This window comes from Haliotis cracherodii, unplaced genomic scaffold (genome assembly GCF_022045235.1).
Source record: "Haliotis cracherodii isolate W230 unplaced genomic scaffold, xgHalCrac1.p SCAF_16, whole genome shotgun sequence".
NCBI classification, from domain to species: Eukaryota; Metazoa; Mollusca; class Gastropoda; order Lepetellida; family Haliotidae; genus Haliotis; species Haliotis cracherodii.
Genome location: NW_027266271.1, coordinates 9,929,102 through 9,951,316, shown reverse-complemented (window position 1 = coordinate 9,951,316; position 22,215 = coordinate 9,929,102). Strand labels below are relative to the sequence as shown.

Genomic DNA, 22,215 nt, shown 5'->3' with positions numbered 1-22,215 from the left:
CTATGACTCTGTGTGATTCACAACACTGCATTTTCCTTTCTCATGCTTTGAATACCAGTTTTGCATCACTTTTTTTAATTTATTTCTTCAATTATGGTTATTATCTAGTCCTACCTGGTCCTTTGTAGTGTTCTATCACATATCTGCAAAAGGGTGTGTGAATACCAAGTTTCAGTATCTCCTGACGTTGTGATTGTAAATTCTGCCTGTTTGTGAAAATTTTGTACTTTCCTCAAAAGTAGTGTGTCATATCTGCATTATATGTTCATTCAATGGGCTTTAGTGAGTAATCTCCCCTATTAATGTATGACCTTGGCCCTGACAGGCACACCGCCAAAATGCTGAGTTACGAGGAAAGCTTCTTCGTATACACAATGAAGCGAGTCTGACCGATCTCCCACAAACCACAACATCGCCGCTTTCCTCCCCACACCTCGACCGGGTAATAGCCAACTTCTGTTCTGTCTTAGATGACCTTCACCTTCATGTGTGTCTTCTCACTGTTCTTTACGTGAAAAGTGATTGATTGTCAAACTAATCTTAGCTATCCATGTATATTATGTTTATAATGGGTAGATGTTCATTACAGTGTTGAGACATGGGTGGCCCAGTCGTCTGATGCACCATAATTCACTGTGTTGAGTTGCGACCCTGTGATCATAGGTTTATCCCCTGCTTCACTCTGATTATGTTTCCCTGGTGTTCCCTGCAGTGCTTTTGCTGGAATATTGCTAAAAGCCGCATAAAACAATACTCACTCACTAAATGATTACGTTTTTGGATTGTCAGAACCATGCCTTCCGTCTCCATGGTCTTGTGGTAGAGCATTAGCCCGGAGAGTGGAAGGTTGGGGGTTCAGTCCCCATCTGCGTCATACCAAAAGATGTTAAAAGATGGTACTTGTTGTTACCCTGTCTGGCGCTCGACATCAAGGGGCTAAAACAAGTACTGGTCGGCTCGGAGTCAGTGTACTGTGTCTGAATGGGGTGTCCATGTTAAACTACAGCATGGTATCTCTGTGGGCTAGCACTATAAATGGACATTGGTCCTGACTAGTACAAGCAGCCACACCCACACACACATACATGCATGTCGCTATATAAGTGCAATAATATTGAACGCGACATGAAACCCCATTTCACCTCACCCCACCAGAACCATGGCCATACCCATGGGTTTCATGATAGTGTGAATGTCTGAGACCTGCATCACCTCGGGCTGTCCTCCAACATCAAGCTGACACGCCGCAAAATAACTGAAATACTGTCTAAGCCTGCGTTAAACCAAACTGACTCCTCTCTCAAGTTTACGTCAGCTCTTGAGATAGGTTACTAAAGATACCTCCCTGGAGAATTGTTTTGAAGACCCATTCAGGTTTCAGTGCTACCCTTGTGCTTTGTGGGTACATCCTTGCTACAACCTGTACTCCCTGTTCCAGGAAACGCCCCCGATCCAGCTGGGACAGTCCCTGTCCGTGGACAGTTTCTCCATGTCCGAGTACTATGATGCTGAGGAAATAATTGAGACGCTCAGTGACTCATCATCAGAGGTACATGCTGCAAGCTCAGCTGAAGGCTCAACAAGTCACTTTCTATGAACAGTATAAGAATTATATAATGTTCGATAATGTATAATTAACATTGGACTTCAATATGTTCTGTGTTTATAAGGCATTAACATAAAAACCGATATGCACACTGTGTAAGTTGTGAATAATTGTGTCAACAAATTTTGACCGACCAATGGAAGTCAAAATTAGCCAATCAGAAGGCAGCTTTCTCATGCTTTAAGGCGGTTTGAAATATATTTTGACAAATTCACAATTAAAAATTTGAAAACGGAACAAACTAACATTCTTGAATGGCTTATAGATGGCCTAGATTGTATGGATTCAGTCGTAGAAGCCTGTAACTGTCTTTTAGAATACCCAGTGTTAAATGCTTTGAGGTTGCATTATCAGAAATCACATTCTGACTGTCCCTTTCATGATGTGGTAAGTGACGCTCTGATTGGTCAGATGAAGGGTCGTTCTGCCGTGACCCATAATGGGATGTCCTCAGATCCCTGTTTAGCGGTAGCGAGAATTTACATCTGATTTTAATGAGATTGCATACATCAAAACAAGGATTGCTGTTCATGCTATCAACCACTGGTTTGTCTGGCCCCAGCTTGTCTATCTACAGGCAAGGTGCAGTAGCGGTAATACTCTGACTGCAGTGTATAACAGAGTTCACTGATTCCAATAGATGGTTGAATGATAATAAGAAAATCTACCAATATGTGAAACTTCAAATGAATGCCTATTGACAATTGTAGGTGGGTAAAAACCAATGATAACGCAATAACACATATACATATGTATTGCAGCAATCGGAAGATGAAGAGGTGTCGAGTGAGGTGTCAGAGGAAGGGGAGACAGATGGAACACCTATTACAAGCAGTAAGGAAAATAGTACCTGATGTTTATAGAGAATCTCACTCTTGTGTCTTTTGATATCAAATATATCAACACGAATTGATAAAAGTGGAAAAACTCAGAGGCTTGCCGAGGGCTTTTTCCATTTTTATCAACGAGTGTTGATATATTTGATATCAAAAGACACAAGGGTGAGATTTTATTTATCATCCAACGTCATTCTTCCAATATTTTCAGTTGGTAGACAGTAATAAGCAGTGTCTTAAGTGTAAAAAGTACCGCTAACAGCATCAGTAGCAGAACCATTAGTGATGTCATTTGATTGTGACGTCATGGTAACCAATTTTGGATGATAGATTTGCACATAGATTGGCGAGCTCTTGTCTTTGGCTGAAGTCTATGTCCAAATAGGACTGCCTCTGTGGTCCAGTGGTAGATTGTCTGTTCGGAGAGCAGAAGGTCCAGGGTTCGTTCCCCAGCTGCATCATACCAAAAGACGTTAAAAGATGGTAGTTGTTGTTACTCTGCCTGGCGCTCGGCATTAAGGGGCAAAAACAATGACTGGTTGGCTCGGAGTAGAGTGTTCATGTTAAACTTCAGCATGGTGTCTCAGTGGGTTAGCACTATAAAATCAGATTTTGCCTGGACTAGTTCAAACTTAGACTCTGGAACTTGGCATCTTGCTGATGGTGTGGATCGTCACCCGTTTGCCTCTGTCCGAACTCAAGTATTTTACAGGCCACCATGATTTGACTATAAGATAACTGACTACAGCATTTAACACTTACCCCACCCATCCCGATAACATTGTGATCTTCATATCTTCCTGTTGACTTCTTATCATTATGATGATGGATACAGTTCAACAAGTATATTAACAATAAGATTTCAGAATTCCATGTATTTTTTCATCTGAAGCAAAGTATGATTGTTGAATTTCTCAGTTTCTTTGATTATTTCTGTTTCTGCAGCTGCAGAGGAGGTGCTTCCATCAATGTTCCCGACCGGCCGCAGATCTAAGCTACCAGTCCCCAAACCAGACACTGGGGACATCAGCCTGTGGAACCTTCTCTACAAGAACATTGGCAAGGACCTCACCAAGATCTCCATGCCTGTCACTCTCAACGAGCCACTCAGTTCACTGCAGGTCAGACAACGACTCAGATGATGATGATGATGATGATGATGATGATTATTATTTTGGAGATTCAATGAGCGCTTCTGATGGGGTTTTGGAGGAGTGAGGGGTGTAAAGTGTTTTTGACTAATTCTTACAAATACAAAACATCTATTACATCATTGCCACAATACCATGATTGCCCATATTTTGGCTGCCATTACACTATGAAACCTGAAGGTTTTCAACAGAAGTCCTCTTCACTGTCAACTATCCATAACCAGTTGAGATACTTATGGTATCTCCCTTTCTGCATATTCTGAGTTGTCATAGCACGCCAGTGGGGTCGCGGGATGGGTTATTATTAACGTGGTATTGCTTCTGTTTTTGAAGTTGGTGTGTATGTTATATGGTGGCTGTCTGTATGAAGTAATTACTGAGATTGATCAGTCAGCATCTGCTCTCACAAAGTACATGTATTGATGTGTCTGCGTGTGACGTGTGTTTATTCCTCTGGTGTGTGTTCCAGCGTCTGTGCGAGGAGCTGGAATACTCTGAACTGCTGGACAAGGTTGTGGAGTATGACGACCCCTACGAACGGATGGTGAGTAACATGTTCATTGAGTTGATCTTGAAGTGTCCTTTAGGTTTTCTGCTATTGTCTTGAATCATATTATTTAAGTATTATACACAACCCTGTGACTTTCATGCTTATTTGCCAACACTTCTGATATTTCTGGTTTGTTGGTTTGTTGTTTTTTGCCCCTCTCAGCAATATTCCGGCTATATGACGGCGGTCTGTACATAATCGAGTCTGGACCAGACAATCCAGTGATTGATATCATGAGCATCGATCCACGCAATTGGGATCGATGACAGGCTTCAACCAAGTCAGCGAGCCTGACCACCCGATCCCGTTAGCCTCCTCTTACGACAACATGACAGCGGAAGGTTTGTTGGTCAATCGCCTGGCTGCTTGTTGTTACCCTGCCTGGTACTTGGCATTAAGGGGATACAACAAGGACTGGTTGGCTTGGAGTCAGTGTAAAGTGTCTGAGTGAGTTATTCATGTTAAACTACAACAAGGTATCTTAGTGGACTGGCACTGTTAAACTGGCATTAGAATTTTCTTCTAAAGGTTAAACTGTATGAAGGAAATGGAGAAAAACTACTTTTCAATTATTTATCCTCAAACCAACCACGCAGTTCATTGCCCGAATTAAATCCCCAGAACCCATTGCTTGTTGTCAGAGCTGATCGAAAATGGAGTTTTTTAGTTACAAGGTGTGTCCAAATTTGATAAACCAGTGTTTTTTATCTCCATTGTATTATCATTAATTCCAATTTGCTACCATAGCTTCATCTTGGGAATGATGCCACTAAGGCTGGGACAGGTAACTTGGATACTCGGGTTGGGTGAGCCCTGAGTAGGACCCGGGTTCCCACAGGACTACCCAGAACCGTGGTTCATCATGTCATGTATCGTTTAATGAGAAAAATTCACTACTATAACCATGGTTACCTACACATTTCCACATTTCTTTCTGAGTATGCAAGCACTCTTCTGACTTTTATATGTTTGGAGAAAAGATACAGCTTCAATGTATGCCTGATCAGATTGTTTTATATGTGTATCTAAATACTTTTTGCCAGGGGTCTGGTAAAACAATTCCTAATCGGACATTTTGTACCCAACTTTTGAAACCACCAGCAGGTATACGGGTAGGGTTGGGTACGGTATTCGACGTAATATGAGTTGAAAGATAAATTTTGTGGTTAATGCTGACAGCCTGAAATGTTTATATACGACATATATATTTTTTCAGAATTTAATTGCCCAAAATTCAGGATGCATATAACACACGAGTGCGTATTATACACAAATAAATAAATCTTTTGTACATTGATCAATCGGAAGGGGTGCTGATTATATTAAGAAATATCGCCGGGGGCGCTTATTACGTCGAATACCGTAATAGAGGTTTGGGGCACCCGGTAGTAAATGTGGACTTGTCCCAGCTCTAGATGCCATCACTTCCATCTTGATCAGTAACATCCCAGAGAAGTTGCTCATGACTTTGAAGCGGTTGTCATATCAATCAGACAAAAAACGAAGCTGTGGTAGAGAATGCACACAGGGTCACAGAATGAATGTTGTTTAACGAAAGTCTACTTTAAAGGCTGTCTCAACAAAAGGCCACCGATGTGAATCTGTACGGTTGACAATTTCATATGTGACCTGTCAAGATCTGTGTTTGAATAGGTCTTCAGCAACCCATGCTTGCCGTAAAAGGAGACTATGCTTGTAGTAAGAGGCGACTAACGGGATCAGGTGGTCGGTTAATGCATGAAATCATATCCCAAATGTGTGCATCGATGCTCATGATGTCAATCACTGGATTGTCTGGTCGAGACTCGATTATTTACAGACCGCCTCATATAGCTGTAATATTTCTGAGTGCGATGCTAAGCAGCAAACAAACAAAACATTTCATACACTTTTCTTCACTTTCCCTTAAAATGTCAATGAGTTTATATAGAATAACCTACTATAACGATAACGATTATCTGTCCCAAGTGAATGAATGCTGTTCAAAGACTCAGGATACCATTCATTCATTCGATACAGATAATCTGAAGTTCCTCATAGCTCGTTGGTTATTCTCTAATTATAGTGGGGGCGGTCGGGTAGCCTAGTGGTTAAAGCGTTCACTCGTCACGCCAAAGACCCGAGTTCGATTCCCGACGTGGGTACAATGTGTGAAGCCCATTTCTGGTGTCCCTGCCGTGATATTGCTGGAATATTGCTAAAAGCGGCGTACTCACTCACTCACTCACTCTAATTATAGTGTCGAGACACTGGATAGTCATGGACTTGTTGGGGATCATTTTTCTTATCAAAAGCTCCATATACCACTTATCTGTCACACATGCCTCCATTACCTCTCGTTGCTGACTTTCCTATTCCTGTTATTTCAGATCTATTTGGCAGCATTTGCCGTGTCCTGCTACGCCAGCTCGTACTACCGCGCCGGTCACAAGCCCTTCAACCCCCTGCTGGGGGAGACATATGAGTGCATCAGAGAGGACCGGGGATGGAGGTTTATAGCTGAACAGGTGAGCTGTCCATCACGCTGCGGATTCAGGGGCAGGTCTAGGGGTAAAATTGGAGGGATGAAAACTACAGCGGAATTTGACAAAATCTGGGTTAACAATTTGGGTTAATGGAATACAAGGCTTCCACAGTGACTGCAGCAATGTCACCGTGAGTGTAATGAAGGGGTCACACGCTGGGAAGGAGCTTGGTACCGAGAGTGTAACGAAGGTGTCACACGCTGGGAAGTAGCTTGGTACCGAGAGTGTAACAAGGGGGCACACGCTGGGAAGGAGCTTGGTACCGAGAGTGTAACGAAGGTGTCACACGCTGGGAAGGAGCTTGGTACCGAAAGTGTAATGAAGGTGTCACACGCTGGGAAGGAGCTTGGTACCGAGAGTGTAACGAAGGTGTCACACGCATGTCACAGATGACTTTGACTTGTACCTACTGAGAAATATAGAAGCTGAATGCTATAGGCTTGTGTTGTTGTCTGCAGGTGAGCCACCACCCTCCTATATCAGCCTGCTACTGTGACTCCCGGAACTTCACCTTCTGGCAAGGTAGGTTGTTTGTTTCTTCACATGACTGATGACTAAGAATATCCTAATCAGGACAGGCTAATATTTACTCCTCAATAAACTTTTGTTTAGATTTTCATCCCCATCTGCATCACTGTCAAGCATCTCGCCTCACATCCTTGTATTCTCCCCACATACATGTTGATGTTTCACCCGCTTAAAGAAATTATTGTAATACTGTCAGGCATGACAACAATCAGCTGTTTGCTTTGACAAGTTTGTGACTGGTAAGATTATTCATTCTACACCTGTTGCTTGCCATTCCAAAAATGTCTCTCTGATGGGAATTGACTTGTCAAGATGTGAATCACATCAGTTATGTCCACATTGGCCTTCAACAGTTTGTTTTAGAACATAAAATCTTAAATTCAACATTCCTGAAAACACAAATACTTTTCAATAGCCTTTTCCACCACACAGCCATGGTGGCAGAACAGTAATGTCAGTGGCTTGACCATCAGAATGTTCAAGTCTGTATCCCAGGCAGGAAAGATTACTGATTCTTTGAATTTTAATACACGTTTGGAATCATTGATAATTAATGATGATGATGGTGTTGATGATAATGAGGATATGATGATGATGATGATGATGATGATGATGATGATGATTGTTTCAGATGTCCGGATCAAGACCAAATTCTGGGGCAAGTCAATGGAGATCCAACCCATCGGATATGTCAATGTCTATCTTCCAAAGTATGTGGAGAAAGATATAAACTCGTCTTTTATAACTTCTTTACTTGCTTTTCTACATTGACAAGAGCTTCTACTCAAGAAAGTGCAAACCAGGGTCTCAATTAAACACTGGGCAGCTTTTGTGCATGGAATTCTCCCCATTATTGTCTTTGCTATTAAACGCCAGGGGTAAAGAGTGTCTAGAAGAAATATATGCCCAGCGTTTAATCATCTTAATAGTGGTTATAATTAAGGTAATATAAGATTATACGCCTAAGCACACTGCAGTTTTATGAGATCACCCTCTTCACAGCCGACCTTGACCCTGTTGCAGGTACGGAGACCACTACAAGTGGAACAAGGTGACCACATGTGTCCACAACCTGCTGGGTGGTCAGCGCTGGGTGGACCAGTATGGAGAGATGACCATCACGAATGGAGGAATCACCTGTAAACTCACCTTCACCAAGGTAGGTGTTGAATCATCACCTGTAAATGCACCTTCACCAAGGTAGGTGTTGAATCATCACCTGTAAATGCACCTTCACCAAGGTAGGTGTTGATCATCACCTGTAAACACACTTTCACCAAGGTAGGTGTTGAATCATCACCTGTAAATGCACCTTCACCAAGGTAGGTGTTGAATCATCACCTGTAAACTCACCTTCACCAAGGTAGGTGTTGAATCATCACCTGTAAACTCACCTTCACCAAGGTAGGTGTTGATCATCACCTGTAAATGCACCTTCACCAAGGTAGGTGTTGAATCATCACCTGTAAACTCACCTTCACCAAGGTAGGTGTTGAATCATCACCTGTAAATGCACCTTCACCAAGGTAGGTGTTGAATCATCACCTGTAAACTCACCTTCACCAAGGTAGGTGTTGAATCATCACCTGTAAACTCACCTTCACCAAGGTAGGTGTTGAATCATCACCTGTAAACTCACCTTCACCAAGGTAGGTGTTGAATCATCACCTGTAAACTCATCTTCACCAAGGTAGGTGTTAAAGGAGGAACATAGAGTACACTGAGTACTGACTATAGCTTCAGTGGTGAACATATTGCATCACTAACTAACGCTTTTTGTGAAACATATTCACAATAATTACAGCACCAAAATATTAAATCATGAATACACCATCTTCACGATGCAAGGGAGTTAACTCACTATAAATGTCAAGTTTCCACCCTTGCTGAACTAGGAGTTACAGTTTGGCTGGACTAAAGAATCTATAAACAATCAAATCCATATCGTGGAATGAAATCGACATTCCGTTCATAAACAACATGGCAACTGGCGTTTCGATTGCGAGATTTCCAGAGCATGTGTTCCATCAAATGGGAGTCAACAAATGTTTTCCAAATCTTTTCATGTTTTTAATCAAGGTGATCAAGTGATTTGATGCACTTCGTGAAGTAAGATTAATTATTGAACAGATTTTCTTGCCCGTAATCTCCACTGGTTGTGCTACAATCGAGCACAAAATTCAGCCTAGTTCAGCAAGGGTGGAAACTGGACTTTTACAGTCCCTTAACGCCCTTACCTCAGGAAGATGGAATACATGCCAACACACCCTTGCCCTTTGGTTTCACTAAAGTGGAAAGCAGCTAAGACCTGCATCATATAATTAAACCTACCTCACTCACTCACTCACTCACTCACTCACTCACTCACTCACTCACTCACTCACTCACTCACTCACTCACTCACTCACTCACTCACCCACTCACACACCCTCTCACTCACTCACTCACTCTTCTGTTCCAGGCCAGCCACTGGTCATCCAACAAGTATGAGGTGTATGGAAGTATTCTCAACCCTGACGGGAATGTTGTGCATAATCTGTTTGGCAAGTGGAATGAGGCTTTCTTCTGCGGCCATGCATCGTCAGCCAGGTGTATATGGAGGCCAGGTAAGCCATCTGCATCAGGGCATTCTTCTACATATGGAGTCTGGAACACAATATTCCTCACTATCCCATCGGAATGACTAAAATGAAACTCCTGCCAATACAATGTATGGCCTGTTTCACATGCTGTCAACCACTGGTTTGCCTCGAACAGACTAGATTATTACTCCTAACTGAGAGATTGTTGTGATAGTGTTGACTGTGATGTAGAAATGTTACATAGAGAATCTCACCCTCGTGTCTTTTGATATCAAATATATCAACATGAGTTGATAAAAGTGGAAATATTCGGAGGCTTACGGATGATTTTTGCCACTTTTATCAACGTGTGTCGATATATGTGATGTCAAAAGACACGAGGGTGACATTTTATTTATCATCCAACATCATTCTTCCAACTTTTTCAATTTGTAGACAGTTATTAGCAGTGTCTTCAGTGTAAAAAGTACTGCTAACAGCTTCAGTAGCTGAGCCATTAGTGATGTCATCTGATTGTGACGTCATTGTAACCAGTGACATCACAATGGTCTGCAAAGCATTGTGATGTAACTTCATTGCAGCGATATCTACAGTGTAGATATCGCTTGATCTAATTCAAGCCATATCTCCTGTGGGAGCCAGTTTTTTGATGATAAAATTAAGTGCTACCCTCAAACAAACAAAATAATTCAGTAATCAGTAACATATGAATGTATCAATGTGTATACTCCCCAGGGAGCTGATATTGTAACATTAATGTACACTGGTCCGTTGACAGGGTATTAATTGTACACCATTTCAGGAATTTTTTTATTGGAATTGGAGCCGTATATTTGTACAAGAGTTATGTTATTGTAGTAATCGTTGTTATTGTTATCATTATATCCTGTTCCAGGCGCCATGCCGGAGGAGTACGAGCTTTACTACGGCTTTTCAAGGTTTGCCACGGAACTGAATGAGCTTGATGAAGAGCAGGCACGGTTCCTGCCTCCCACAGACAGCAGGTTCCGCCGAGATCAGCGGTAGGTGCCTGCAGTCACTAGCTCCTTCCCTGACACTTTCTTTACCCTCCCGTGTCATCGCTACCAGTGTGCAAGGGCCGTTACAAGAATCTTCAAGATTTACCCTCAGACCTCAAATGTAGTGAGATTTGTGAATTCCATGACAGTAAATTGAGGAAATGTATAAACAATACTGTAAATATTTCACATAAGAATTTACATTTGTGTTTAATATTTTTTTCAAGAGTGCAGACTTATGGAAAAGCACCCAACTTCCTCCTCACATTCTAACTACACTAATTACTTCATCATGAAATGAAATAGAAATTCAAATTGACAAACAAACAAAACAATTTAGGTTAGGGAAGAGAATTCGCCGTCGACCGTAATTATGTGTTTGTGAACATAATGGTCAGAAGATTGTGAGTTCAATTCCAAGCTTGGTTGTGGGGAGCTTAGCACTGTGGGGAGCTTTGACTGGTGGCAGCGGTAGTAAAGAGAGCTCCGTAAATGGGCTATCGCTGTGAGGAGCTTGCTCTAGACAAGGACAAGGGAGACAACTCTCCTTCACAAGTTATTTTTTTTTGCAAGCCAAAATGGGTACAAAACAGGTAATGAACTATTTTTGAGGACACCAAGTCATCATTGATAACCTTGGTCTCTGGTTGAAGAAGAAATATGGCCACACTATAGAACTGGCTTACAAAGGACTCACAGATAACGAAGCTATTTAAGTGTAACTGAGAGTTTGTGTCAGCAGAGACCATTTTATAGTCTTTGGTGTCAGTGAGAAGGTGTGACATGACGGCTACTTTTCACCCACAGACTGCTGGAAGAAGGGAAGGTGCAGGAGGCGGAGGCTGAGAAGCATCGCCTGGAGCAGAGTCAGCGTGAACGCCGCAAGAAGGAGGCGGATGTCACGTGCCAGTGGTTCAGGTGAGAGCTCGAGGTCCTCGTATAGTCTGGAAGGTAATTTAAGGTACTGACGTTTCCTACAATATCTGAAAAACTATTGGACCTACTCCAGTCAAAGTTGGTATGAGATTATTAAACAGTCATACATAACTGGATATTACATTTGAAGACAATCGGTGCATGAATAAAAAATCGGTCTATTTAGCTATCACAATATTTCATCAACAACCAGACCTGTTCGTCATGAGTGGAACGAGCATTCATTGAAACAGCCATCTGAATAATGCTACCCCTGCATCACAGGGCCATATGACACAGTGGAACCAATCAACTCAACTTGAAAGGGTGCACGGGAATCACGCACACACGAATACGGTGTTAGCGTTGGGCGTCTCAACGTGCGTGATTCCCGTGCACCGTTTCAAGTTGCATTTCAAATTGTATAATGTTTCGAACAAGAAAACAAGAGATATTTTAGTTTTGTTTATATTCGTAACAAGACATTTTTTTTTGACAGCAAAAAGGATGAGAACGGAAAGGAATCCTTCGAATTCAACGGAAAATACTGGAACATGCGAAAGGACCCAGGATTTGCCAAAATGTCTTTCATGAAATTATGGTGAAGAGAACAGGACCCACACGAGAGTAGAGTTTGCCTACATCAAAGTGCCAATGCTATCAGTGCACCCATTAAGAGAATAATCCAAAAATGTGACGTGATCAATACATGATTGCGTGCAACATCCTACAGAATATTTCTGATGTAATTCCTTCCAGAATCTGCCAAAACCTGGCTGAACAGTGTGACGTGTGTGGAGTGAATGAGAATATGGAGTAATCTTGTCAAATGTACTGGTGTTGTAATCTGAACACTTTTAATGGAAAATCGTACCGGAAGCTATGGAGTGTGCCATGGGAGAATTTCTGAGACTATTGGAGATAAGATGGGTGAAATGTCACTTGTCACTGGTTATAGGATATGGTTCCAAGGTTATTTTCTCCGTGAACCGAAACACTGTAAAATTAGAACTAAGTTCGCAATTTTGAACCACATGCACAGGGACCCATTGCACAAAGCGATCTTGAGAGCGACGACTATCGTAAGCCTATCGTAAGCCTATCGTAAGCCTATCGTAAGTACGGGAGTTACGATCACCTTAACGTTAAGATAGTTTTATGCAGTGGGTCAGTGGTATATTGTTGTACTTCACTTATTTTTTGTTTTTGTAAAGTATTTGATTTGTAGTAGTCGTGCAAAAACAAATTTGCAAGGGTCCGTCTTTTAGTAAAGTTTAAACCATTATCTTGTCAAAGTACCTCTGACATTGTCTGCATAGTGTTTACTTTTTCTCATTTTGCGACGGTTATCACCCTGAGTAGCAAAAGAAGGAAGTCATGTTCCTTGATTTCATAAAGACAATTCTCCCTATGTTAATGTGATACATGCTTCTAACCAACATTTTTAAATCTATGTCTTATTGTAAATACTGTTGTTGTGTAAATATGCTTTTATTGTAAATATCGTGAGATAATTGTGTCGACATTACCCGCTTTCTATGCAGTTATAGTGAGCTTTTACTTTAAGTGTCAAAATTTTTAAGATTTACATTTTGTCCACATTGTGGGTTAGTCGATTTACTATGAACTTCAACTATTTAGATATTGTATCAACTTTATTTGTATCTTACAATTGGAGTGTACTTATGTTTGGAAGGTGGGATTGCTGACATCTTGTTTCAGTTAAGAGATAATGCATGTGAGATTTCTCAATGTGGGATGTGTTCCAGGAAAATCTTTTAATCACTGAACATTGTGTCTTTACAGTAAAGAAATCAGCCATTTATACAAGTTTGCTCCTTTAAAGCCTGACTCCAGCGTTTGAAATACCTGCCTGCCCGACCATCTGAGACGGGTTGATTTCAACTTGGGCTGTCAGATTTTCAAATCCCCTTGCCCGACGGTCGGGTTATATTTCATAGGTGGAAATATTCTAAATATTTCCCGATGATAAGCATTAATTCACATGTATAAAAGATGAATGATAAAATGTAACCAAAAAGAAACCCCGTTAGCTTTTAGACAACCTAACATTTAGTGATGCGCTTATGCTACAAGCAATCAGTTTTCATATTTTTAATTAAATTATCCTGAGAAACATATGATTATAGTGGGCAGGCAGGTTTTGGTCAGGGCTGGCAAGTATTTCAGCTAGCCAGTCCTGTGGTCTGGCTGAAATTTTTGGGAGTTTCATACCCTGCTGACTCCCTGTTATACATTGTAATATGAACTGCATGCATATGTTATTATATAACATGTATTTACTTGGGTAGATTATACACAAACATGATGTTATTGATAACTTTCCTCAGAAATGACAACACACTGAAATATCATTTTGAGAAATGTTTTCTTGGTCCACTGAATGCTTTTTAATGGAAAAAATATCTTGCATATATTCAAATACCCTCATGATTGATAAAAAAGTTGAGTGTTTTGTTTTTCAGTGGGGTATAATTGTCTGGGGAAAGTTTGATGAGTTATGATGATCACGGTACTATTGGTTTTATTGTGTTTTATTGACTTTTTCCTATAGTTACTGCCATTCAGATATTTTAATCGTTGTAAGGGGTCAGTTCAAAAGTTTGTTGTCGGATAAAAATCTTAATTCCTTAAGTTTAGAGGTAGGGATATTGATGTTATTGGTCCTACAAGTTTTCCATCCGACAAAATAAACTTACCGTATTCGACGTAATAAGCACCCCGCTCTTATAAGCGCCAACAGCGATATTTGCTAATATATTGCCTAGTGAACAATCCCAATTAGCACCCCTTCTGATTGATTAATGTACAGAAGACTTATTTATTTGCGTATTATATGCACTCATGTGTTATATGCGCCCTTAATTATGGGCAATTAAATTCTGGAAAAACATATCTGTCGTATATAAACATTTCAGGCAGTCAGCATAAACCACGAAAATTTATCATTTAACTAAAGCATTTATCCATGACATAAGCTTATGACATAAAAACATGTATGTCATACCCCAATGACATAAGTATGCAAATTAGATAACCGGAAGTGGGACTTTTTTCGCCGGTGCAACATGGATACCTTTGATGTTGGAGACATTATTTCAATTATTCTGCAAAAGTCTGTTCAAGTATTTTGTTTAAAATAATCTGAGGAACTTTTTTTCTCAGCGAAGGAATATGTCATAAAGGAGTTAGGAGGTTGTTTATTTTGATTTACACGGCTATGGAAAACATGTATCACTACGCACGATCTATATGTAAGATTTCGACAAGTTGCTGATGTTAATGTTTAATGCAATTATTCCTTAATTGGGAAGCAAAAATGTGAAAATGATAAATAGAATTCATCACTCGTGTTTTTTAATATGGGAAATATCAACCTCGTCCCGTTAATCAGTATTTAAATTTATCCTTTAACCAAAATAATATTCTAATAAGAGCCCCCTATTTCTAATTTTGAAAGCGTCCTTGGTGCTTATTACGTCAAATACGGTTTCTGCTTTCACTTCTATATAGTACCTAAACTAAAATGATCTTAACACATTCATTGAGTTGGAGTTTCAATGAGAAAGGGTTTTAATCGTTGCTGACAATAGTGGTAAGTCCATCTAGGACAGTGTGTATTATAGAATGGCAGATTTGATCTATTAAAACCCTGCAAATGATTTTCAACACCAAGTAAATGCACTTTAGTCGAAGAACAATGTGAAAAGACGCCACTAAACTCTATTTTAGGAATTAGGATTTTGGGGTTTATGTCTCAAAACTTAACGAATTAAGTTTCTTATCCCACATCAAACTTTTGAACCGGTCCCTTTTGTAACTTTTATATGATCAAAATGTTCCTACATTTTATAAATTGAGTCGCATACATTTTGTCCTTGGCCTGTGAGCACTATAAACTTGTGCTTGTGAGTTTTACCACATTGTATACATCTTTAACCTGCATCACTATTCCTTCTGCATCAGCTGGCGGAGAAAAGAATCAGGATTCTGTTGCCAATGACAACCCTATTGAAAATGGTGACAAGGAGATGTCAGTAAAACCCAGGATATAGCTTCCAGTACAACTTGACGATCATACGATGTATTTGTGATGATTATTAATTAGCTTATCATGTTCAAGCATTATGGAGTTTTTTTCACAATTAATGTCAATGTAAAACCCGTTGATGAAGCATTTAGTGGCAAGATATGATGCGTATTAGTTTGCATGGGTAATACATCAAGAAGTCATTATCTAAAGTTCATGGTACTAGTCATCTGAAATAGATTTGCTTAGTATGAGGGCTGGGACGGGTACTCGGGTTGGATGGGTACTGAGTAGGACCCGGGTACCAACAGGACTACCCATACCCGCTGTATCACGTGATGTATTGTTTTATAAAAAATTATCTGGAACTCTATGGTTACACTACATGTATCCATTTCTTTCTGACTATGCACCCATTCCTTCTGACTTTTGTTTGTTTGAAAAAAGATAAAACATCAGTCAACTTCAGTGATGCCTGACCAGATTGTCATATACATGTTTCTGAATACATTTTGCCAGGGTTACGGTCAAACTATTCCCAATCAGACATTTTGTACCCATCTCTTGAGACCTACAGCGGGTACCCGGGTAGGGTATGGTTATAGGGAGTAGGGTACTGGGTAGTACATTTCGACTCGTCCAAGCCCTACTCATTATGCGTGTTAATATCAATACATATATCACGAACATTAATATTCATAGGGTATTGTATGGCAATGTACAAATAGCGTCCATTTTTTATTTTCATTCATTCAGGTGAGAGACATCGATAATAAATAGGTTGTGCCAGTTCATATTTATCAACCGGTTTGAATTTCAAATACTTTAATTTCTATATATATGTCGTCATTGAATGTCCGTTTCAGACAGGATTTCTGTTATGCAAGTAGATTTATTTCAACCTGCTAATGTCCAAAGCAATTTATGTATTCAGGGCTTGTAGAGTTGTAGATTTAGAAAGAGAATGAATGAAGGCTTGAAAATCCTGCCAAGAAATGTAGATGTTTTACTGGTTTTATTGTGAAAACGAATGTGTGCATTTGATTATTGTTGGAATAGGTTGAATATTCAGAATGCATGGAGAGTTTAAAGAACCTTATGTACTATCAGCTGGTTCTTTGATTTGGATTGCCAAATATGTGTCGAGTGATACAGGCATATTTAATGTTTGTTTTGTTGCCATTGTGCAAGTAAACCTGTCAATCATCATTTTAACCTTTCACTGCCTCCTGGTGTTTGATAACCATTCACATTCTTAGCTGTATACATGTTTGGGGCCTAGTGTCGAAAATGAGTTTGGGTGAATATGCATTATGTAAATAATTATGTAAATATGGATTGGTTCTCCCATTATGAATATTGCATATTCACAAATATTCGGTCAGATATTGATGTAGTGGATTTATTATCATGATTATTATCTTATAATATAGACAGAATTATTATTGTCTCATTGGTAAAAAGCCCATACTTGGATTATACCCACCCATATTCACAGACTACATCACAAGGTTGGTTCGCTCAGGTTCAAACCCAGTGCCAGCTTACTATAGATTTAATATAACATAGCATCTCTAATACGAGCCTCACTCCATGCTTTTCGTCCATATTAACCTCACATGCTGTGTTGGGAGGTGGCATAGCCTCGTGGTTAAAGCGTTTGCTGCTCATGCCGAAGACCTGGGTTTGATTCCCCACATGGGTACAATATGTGAAGCCCATTTCTGGTGCCCTTCGCCATGATGTTGCTGGAATATTGCTAAAAGCGGCTTTAAGCCATACTCGCTTACTCACATGCTGTGTTATAGCTGAAATAATGTTAAATGTGGCATTAAACCCAACTCACTTACTTATTAGAGCTCTTAATAGAGAAACAGGTGGTGGACATCAGTTTACACATCACATTGGAGCTGGAAATTGAGGATGAGGGATTGACACACACGTACAGTGTTCCCATCATGACCTGCTACAATATGACTGAATAACTGTGCATACAGTGTAACAACACGTTAATTGTACGACCTTTCGGGTGTGGATGCCAGTCGCTCACAAAAACAGGATGTATAAAATATCAACATTGAGCAAATAGTGGGCCTTAATTTTTTGCATTCAGAACTCCCCAATTATGTACAAATTCAAGTTACAGAAATCACAACCAAGCTTTCCAAATGTTTCACTCATTGTACAAAATATTTAGAAGCCTTGACAGTGCTGGGCTGATTAGTACGTTCAACTGATGCAACCTTCTGTCTGAGTATCCTCAGATCTTTACGAGGAGAGGCAACATTTTGGAGTAAATTATCTGATTTCAATTGCATTAATGGGAGCCTTATCATAAAACTGAAAATATTGCACCACATGTGCATGTCACTTGTATATGTCAACTCACATGTTTTTGAGAGCACTTTAAACCTTTTAATGGGATAGAATCATACAATATGTACTTCTAGAGGAACCTGAGTTGTATTTCGTCTAATTCAACAGCTGGTTCCATCTTCCTTGTTTCCAAGCTTCTCTAACTTTACTGAAGGGAAGCAGATGCAACTGATAATCAAAGCATATGGTCCTGGAAAGTTTAAAGTTTTCTTAATATTATTGTATCAACAAACATGTAACATCAAACGTTCTTACATTTTTTAGAATACTGTTCTGCTTGGTCAAACTGAGGTCTCAAAAACCTGTTATTTACCATTTAGGAAAACAGCTAAATTTATTGCTGAATCACTGTGTATGTTATATCAAACTGCTTTTAATCATTTAGCTAACTGAACTGTCTTTACAAACTTTGAATCAAATTTACACAATTATTGGTTAGTTTTGTTATGTGTTTTATTTAAGAATTTTGAGGTTTATGTATCGAATGTTATGGGTGAGAGGTAATCATTCAACGTGTGATGTTAGCATTATATGACATATGCAGATCAGCCTTAGGTAGACCCAGGCACAGAGCATTATTTCCTTGATAATGAGTACATCTTGGTGTTATCACAGTATTATAGGTGTACTATAGTGTATATACTCATGTCTTGCAGTGTACTGGAAACTGACATACCTGGTTTGCCCAGATAGGAAAACGGTGTTGGGATGTAGAGACAATCAAGACTCCAGTGAACTTAGAGAAATTATCAACTTTGGGATATTGTAGTTACCTACCCTTGGTCTGGGAGTTATCTCCCTTTGTCTGAGCTTGAGTCAGTGGCTGTGGTGCTAATGTATCAAGCCAGATCATGCTCAGATGTATTGTTGAATGTGTGAAAGGAAATGTAGGTACTCGGTAGTAATGAAAAATGCATTATATGATGTAAAGATATATTTATAAGATTTATATTCCTTTTTCAACAAGGGAACTGTGGTACAACTTGGAATAACAAACTCTACGGGACCATGAAAATCAGATCGTTTTCTCCTTAGTTTGTACTCAAAACTAAATGTGCCTGCCATCTTGGTTTGAAATGAGATTTGAAACTGTGAACCGATATGTTTTCAATCTATTTCATTGTGTTCATTCGATAGTGTTAACATTAATTTTGGCGAAATGGTGTGCAAAGTGGTTGGTAGATCTCACCAGCTCACCTTTGACGGGAACCATGATCTGATTACTGTTATATTGACACTTGGAACAAACCTAAGTTGTCTGAGAGTGGACAGGACACCATTTCTAGTTCACTGTACACTTAAATAATTACTGTTATATTGATACATTGGAATGAACCTTGGTTGTCTGGGAATGGAGATACGGAACACAGTTTTAAGTTCACTGTACACTTAATTAAATGGTGACATTTGAGTCTATAGGGTATTAAAAATGAGGTCGCTATATGTGATTACTTTGCTATGCAGGGTATGTTTTATATATAATTTTCATATTATATATAGAGCAATCAAGACTTTTGAAATAGTTTGTTACATGTTTTTCCATTTGAGCCATGCTCATTATTAATGTTTTCTGTGAACATATTTGAAAGTGTGCATTCTCAGAAGAGCAGATTACTTGTTGGTTCAATCTGATAATCCTGTAGTTTAAGTCACACTCACACACACACATGCATGCACCTTGCTATAAGTGCACTAGTCTTGACCCTGACATTAAGCCCCCATTTCATGTCACCTCATTAAGTTCTTTTCTTTGGGATAATATTTGCAAGGATACAACAGTTTCTATTAATACCAGTTCTTGTCTCACATTTCCAGGGAGTTCTTGGTAGATTTGACATTAGCTTGTGGGATATGGTCAAGATGGTAACCCGACAACCAGCACTGCTATAGTGAGTGAGTGAGTGAGTTGGGTTTAACGCCGCTTTTAACAGTATTCCAGTTATATCACGGCGTGTCAGCTTAATGTGGGAGGAAAGCCCGAAGTGATGCAGGTCTCAGACGTTTACCACTTCGGTGAAACCCACGAGCACGGGTATGGTGCTGACAAACCTAGAAACATAATCGGGGTGAACCGGGATTCGAACCCACAATCATAGGTTTCTGGCGCGTCCAGGGGACGCAACTCTGCACAGCGAATCGCGGCGCCTTAGACGACTGGGCCACCCGTGCCCCCCGCACTGCTATAGGTTCACAATACTGACTGTACATAGTTGAAGCATGTAGCTATCACTGTTTCCAGTACATTGCATAGATAACCTGCCTGACTGGAGAATAGCTGTGTGATGATGGTATGTGTGGTCTCCTCTGTATTTTGTCGACTGAATATACTACAATGACAGTCCAGCTGTTTATATCTGATATTATTACTGCTGTGATTATCCTTGAACTTTCACTTTGTAGAACGCTGCAGATCCTCAGCACTGGTATCACTGATACCCCGTTTATCCAGACATGATTTTTTGTAAAATAAATTGTAAATTAAGTCTTGGATGGGCATTTAAAAGTTGGAAGAACATGAATACATGACACTTTTCATGGATAGCAACTTATTTTTTTTGTCACGACATTCAGTGGTAGTTCTTGCTCATTATCATCTGAATGTCAAGAAGGAGCTCTGAATATGGTGACAAAGAGTAACATAAGTTGCTATCCATAAAAGTGTCATGTATTCAGATTGTAAGTTGTGATATATTTTTTATTAATATGTGTGGACAAACCAGTTAATACCTTTGGTGGCTATCACAGCATTAAGTGATAGTTTTTTTTCAATCTACATTGATCAATTTGGTGAGATTTAGTCTACTGTGTAGTGAACATTTTTCTACCTGTGCAATTCCACTAAATAGGACCTGCTAGATTTGGATTTTTTTTTTTTTTCTAAGAATAGTTTCCACATAGGTTTGGGTATCTGAAGTCTGGATAAATGGGGTCTCACTAAGGGCCAAAGTATCCCTGAGAAATTTTGTAGTCCAGTTATGCACTTAGAAGTGACAAGCTTATTAGTGTCATTCTTACGATACATTTACTTGACTTTACCGGTACTTCAAATTCTTTTGATATACTGTATTCGACGTAATAGGTGCCCCTCTCTAATAAGCGCCCACGGAGCTAATATATTGGCAATTGAACAATCCGAATTAGCACCCATTCCAATTGATCAATGTACACAATACTTTTTTGTTTGTGTATAATACGCACTTGTGTGTTATATGCACCCTTAATTATGGGCAATTAAATTCTGGAAAATATGTCTGTCATGAATATGATACGCACATACTTTTCTTTTGTATCATTTTAGGCTGTCAGCATAAACCACGAAATTTACGATCTTTCAACTCTTTTATTTTTTCTCACCAAAATTATATTCTAATAAGAGCCCCCTATTTCTAATTTTGAGAGCGCCCCGGGCGCTTATTATGTCGAATACGGTATTAGATCTTAGAAAGAGAAATATAAATTCAGTTCAACATACAATAATGAAATAGTTTATACTCATTTTAAACGAAGGCCATGGGTCTCAACCGTACATCAAATGCTGAGCAGGTTTAGTTGTAGTCTCATTTAGATTGGCATAGATCTGTATTTGTAAATATTGTATAAATCATGAAATTATTCAGTTGGAAGCTGGCTTTTGCTAATGTGATAGTCTTGAGTGTAGGCTCTGCGCTGTTTTTCTGGGAAAGGGAGTTTCTGTTAATCTTTCCTGGATCAAAGACATCCTCCATGTTGTTTTGCAGTTACCTCCCTTTATAGAGTTCAGAGTTCAGAGTTGACACATGCTTCATGTGCTCTGTGCTCAGTTGGATTGAGTTCTTCCATTTCAGAGTTTATTATTTGTGTTTGGAAATGTTTTATATGATTTATTTATGATTTGAATCTGCAAAATTTGTTCAAATTATCTTTTTTTTCATTATAAACAATGTGTTGATTCAGGTGGAATGATTGACGAGCAGGGTAATACACATGGCTGATTTATCAAGATGGATTTTGGATATTATTGTTTTCAAAGTTCAATACCAACTATTTCAAATGTTACCTTGTCTCTTAGGAAGCACTGGAGCATTAATCACAGCTTT

At 39.5% G+C, this 22,215-nt stretch overlaps 1 protein-coding gene across 1 annotated transcript in view; it reads left to right on the top strand.

Moving 5' to 3' along the window:
• The window catches only part of LOC139463809 (oxysterol-binding protein-related protein 6-like), a 93,412-nt gene extending 78,727 nt beyond the window's left edge, over window positions 1-14,685 (top strand). Inside the window, exons 12-24 of the mRNA XM_071245132.1 lie at window positions 326-442; window positions 1,439-1,549; window positions 2,368-2,440; window positions 3,388-3,563; window positions 4,063-4,137; window positions 6,513-6,650; window positions 7,127-7,190; window positions 7,828-7,906; window positions 8,220-8,355; window positions 9,658-9,802; window positions 10,674-10,800; window positions 11,605-11,715; window positions 12,212-14,685. Coding sequence (XP_071101233.1) covers window positions 326-442; window positions 1,439-1,549; window positions 2,368-2,440; window positions 3,388-3,563; window positions 4,063-4,137; window positions 6,513-6,650; window positions 7,127-7,190; window positions 7,828-7,906; window positions 8,220-8,355; window positions 9,658-9,802; window positions 10,674-10,800; window positions 11,605-11,715; window positions 12,212-12,317 — 1,458 coding nt within the window. The 3' untranslated portion in view covers window positions 12,318-14,685. The remainder of the gene's footprint in view (window positions 1-325; window positions 443-1,438; window positions 1,550-2,367; window positions 2,441-3,387; window positions 3,564-4,062; window positions 4,138-6,512; window positions 6,651-7,126; window positions 7,191-7,827; window positions 7,907-8,219; window positions 8,356-9,657; window positions 9,803-10,673; window positions 10,801-11,604; window positions 11,716-12,211) is intronic.
• Window positions 14,686-22,215: the final 7,530 nt, after the last annotated feature.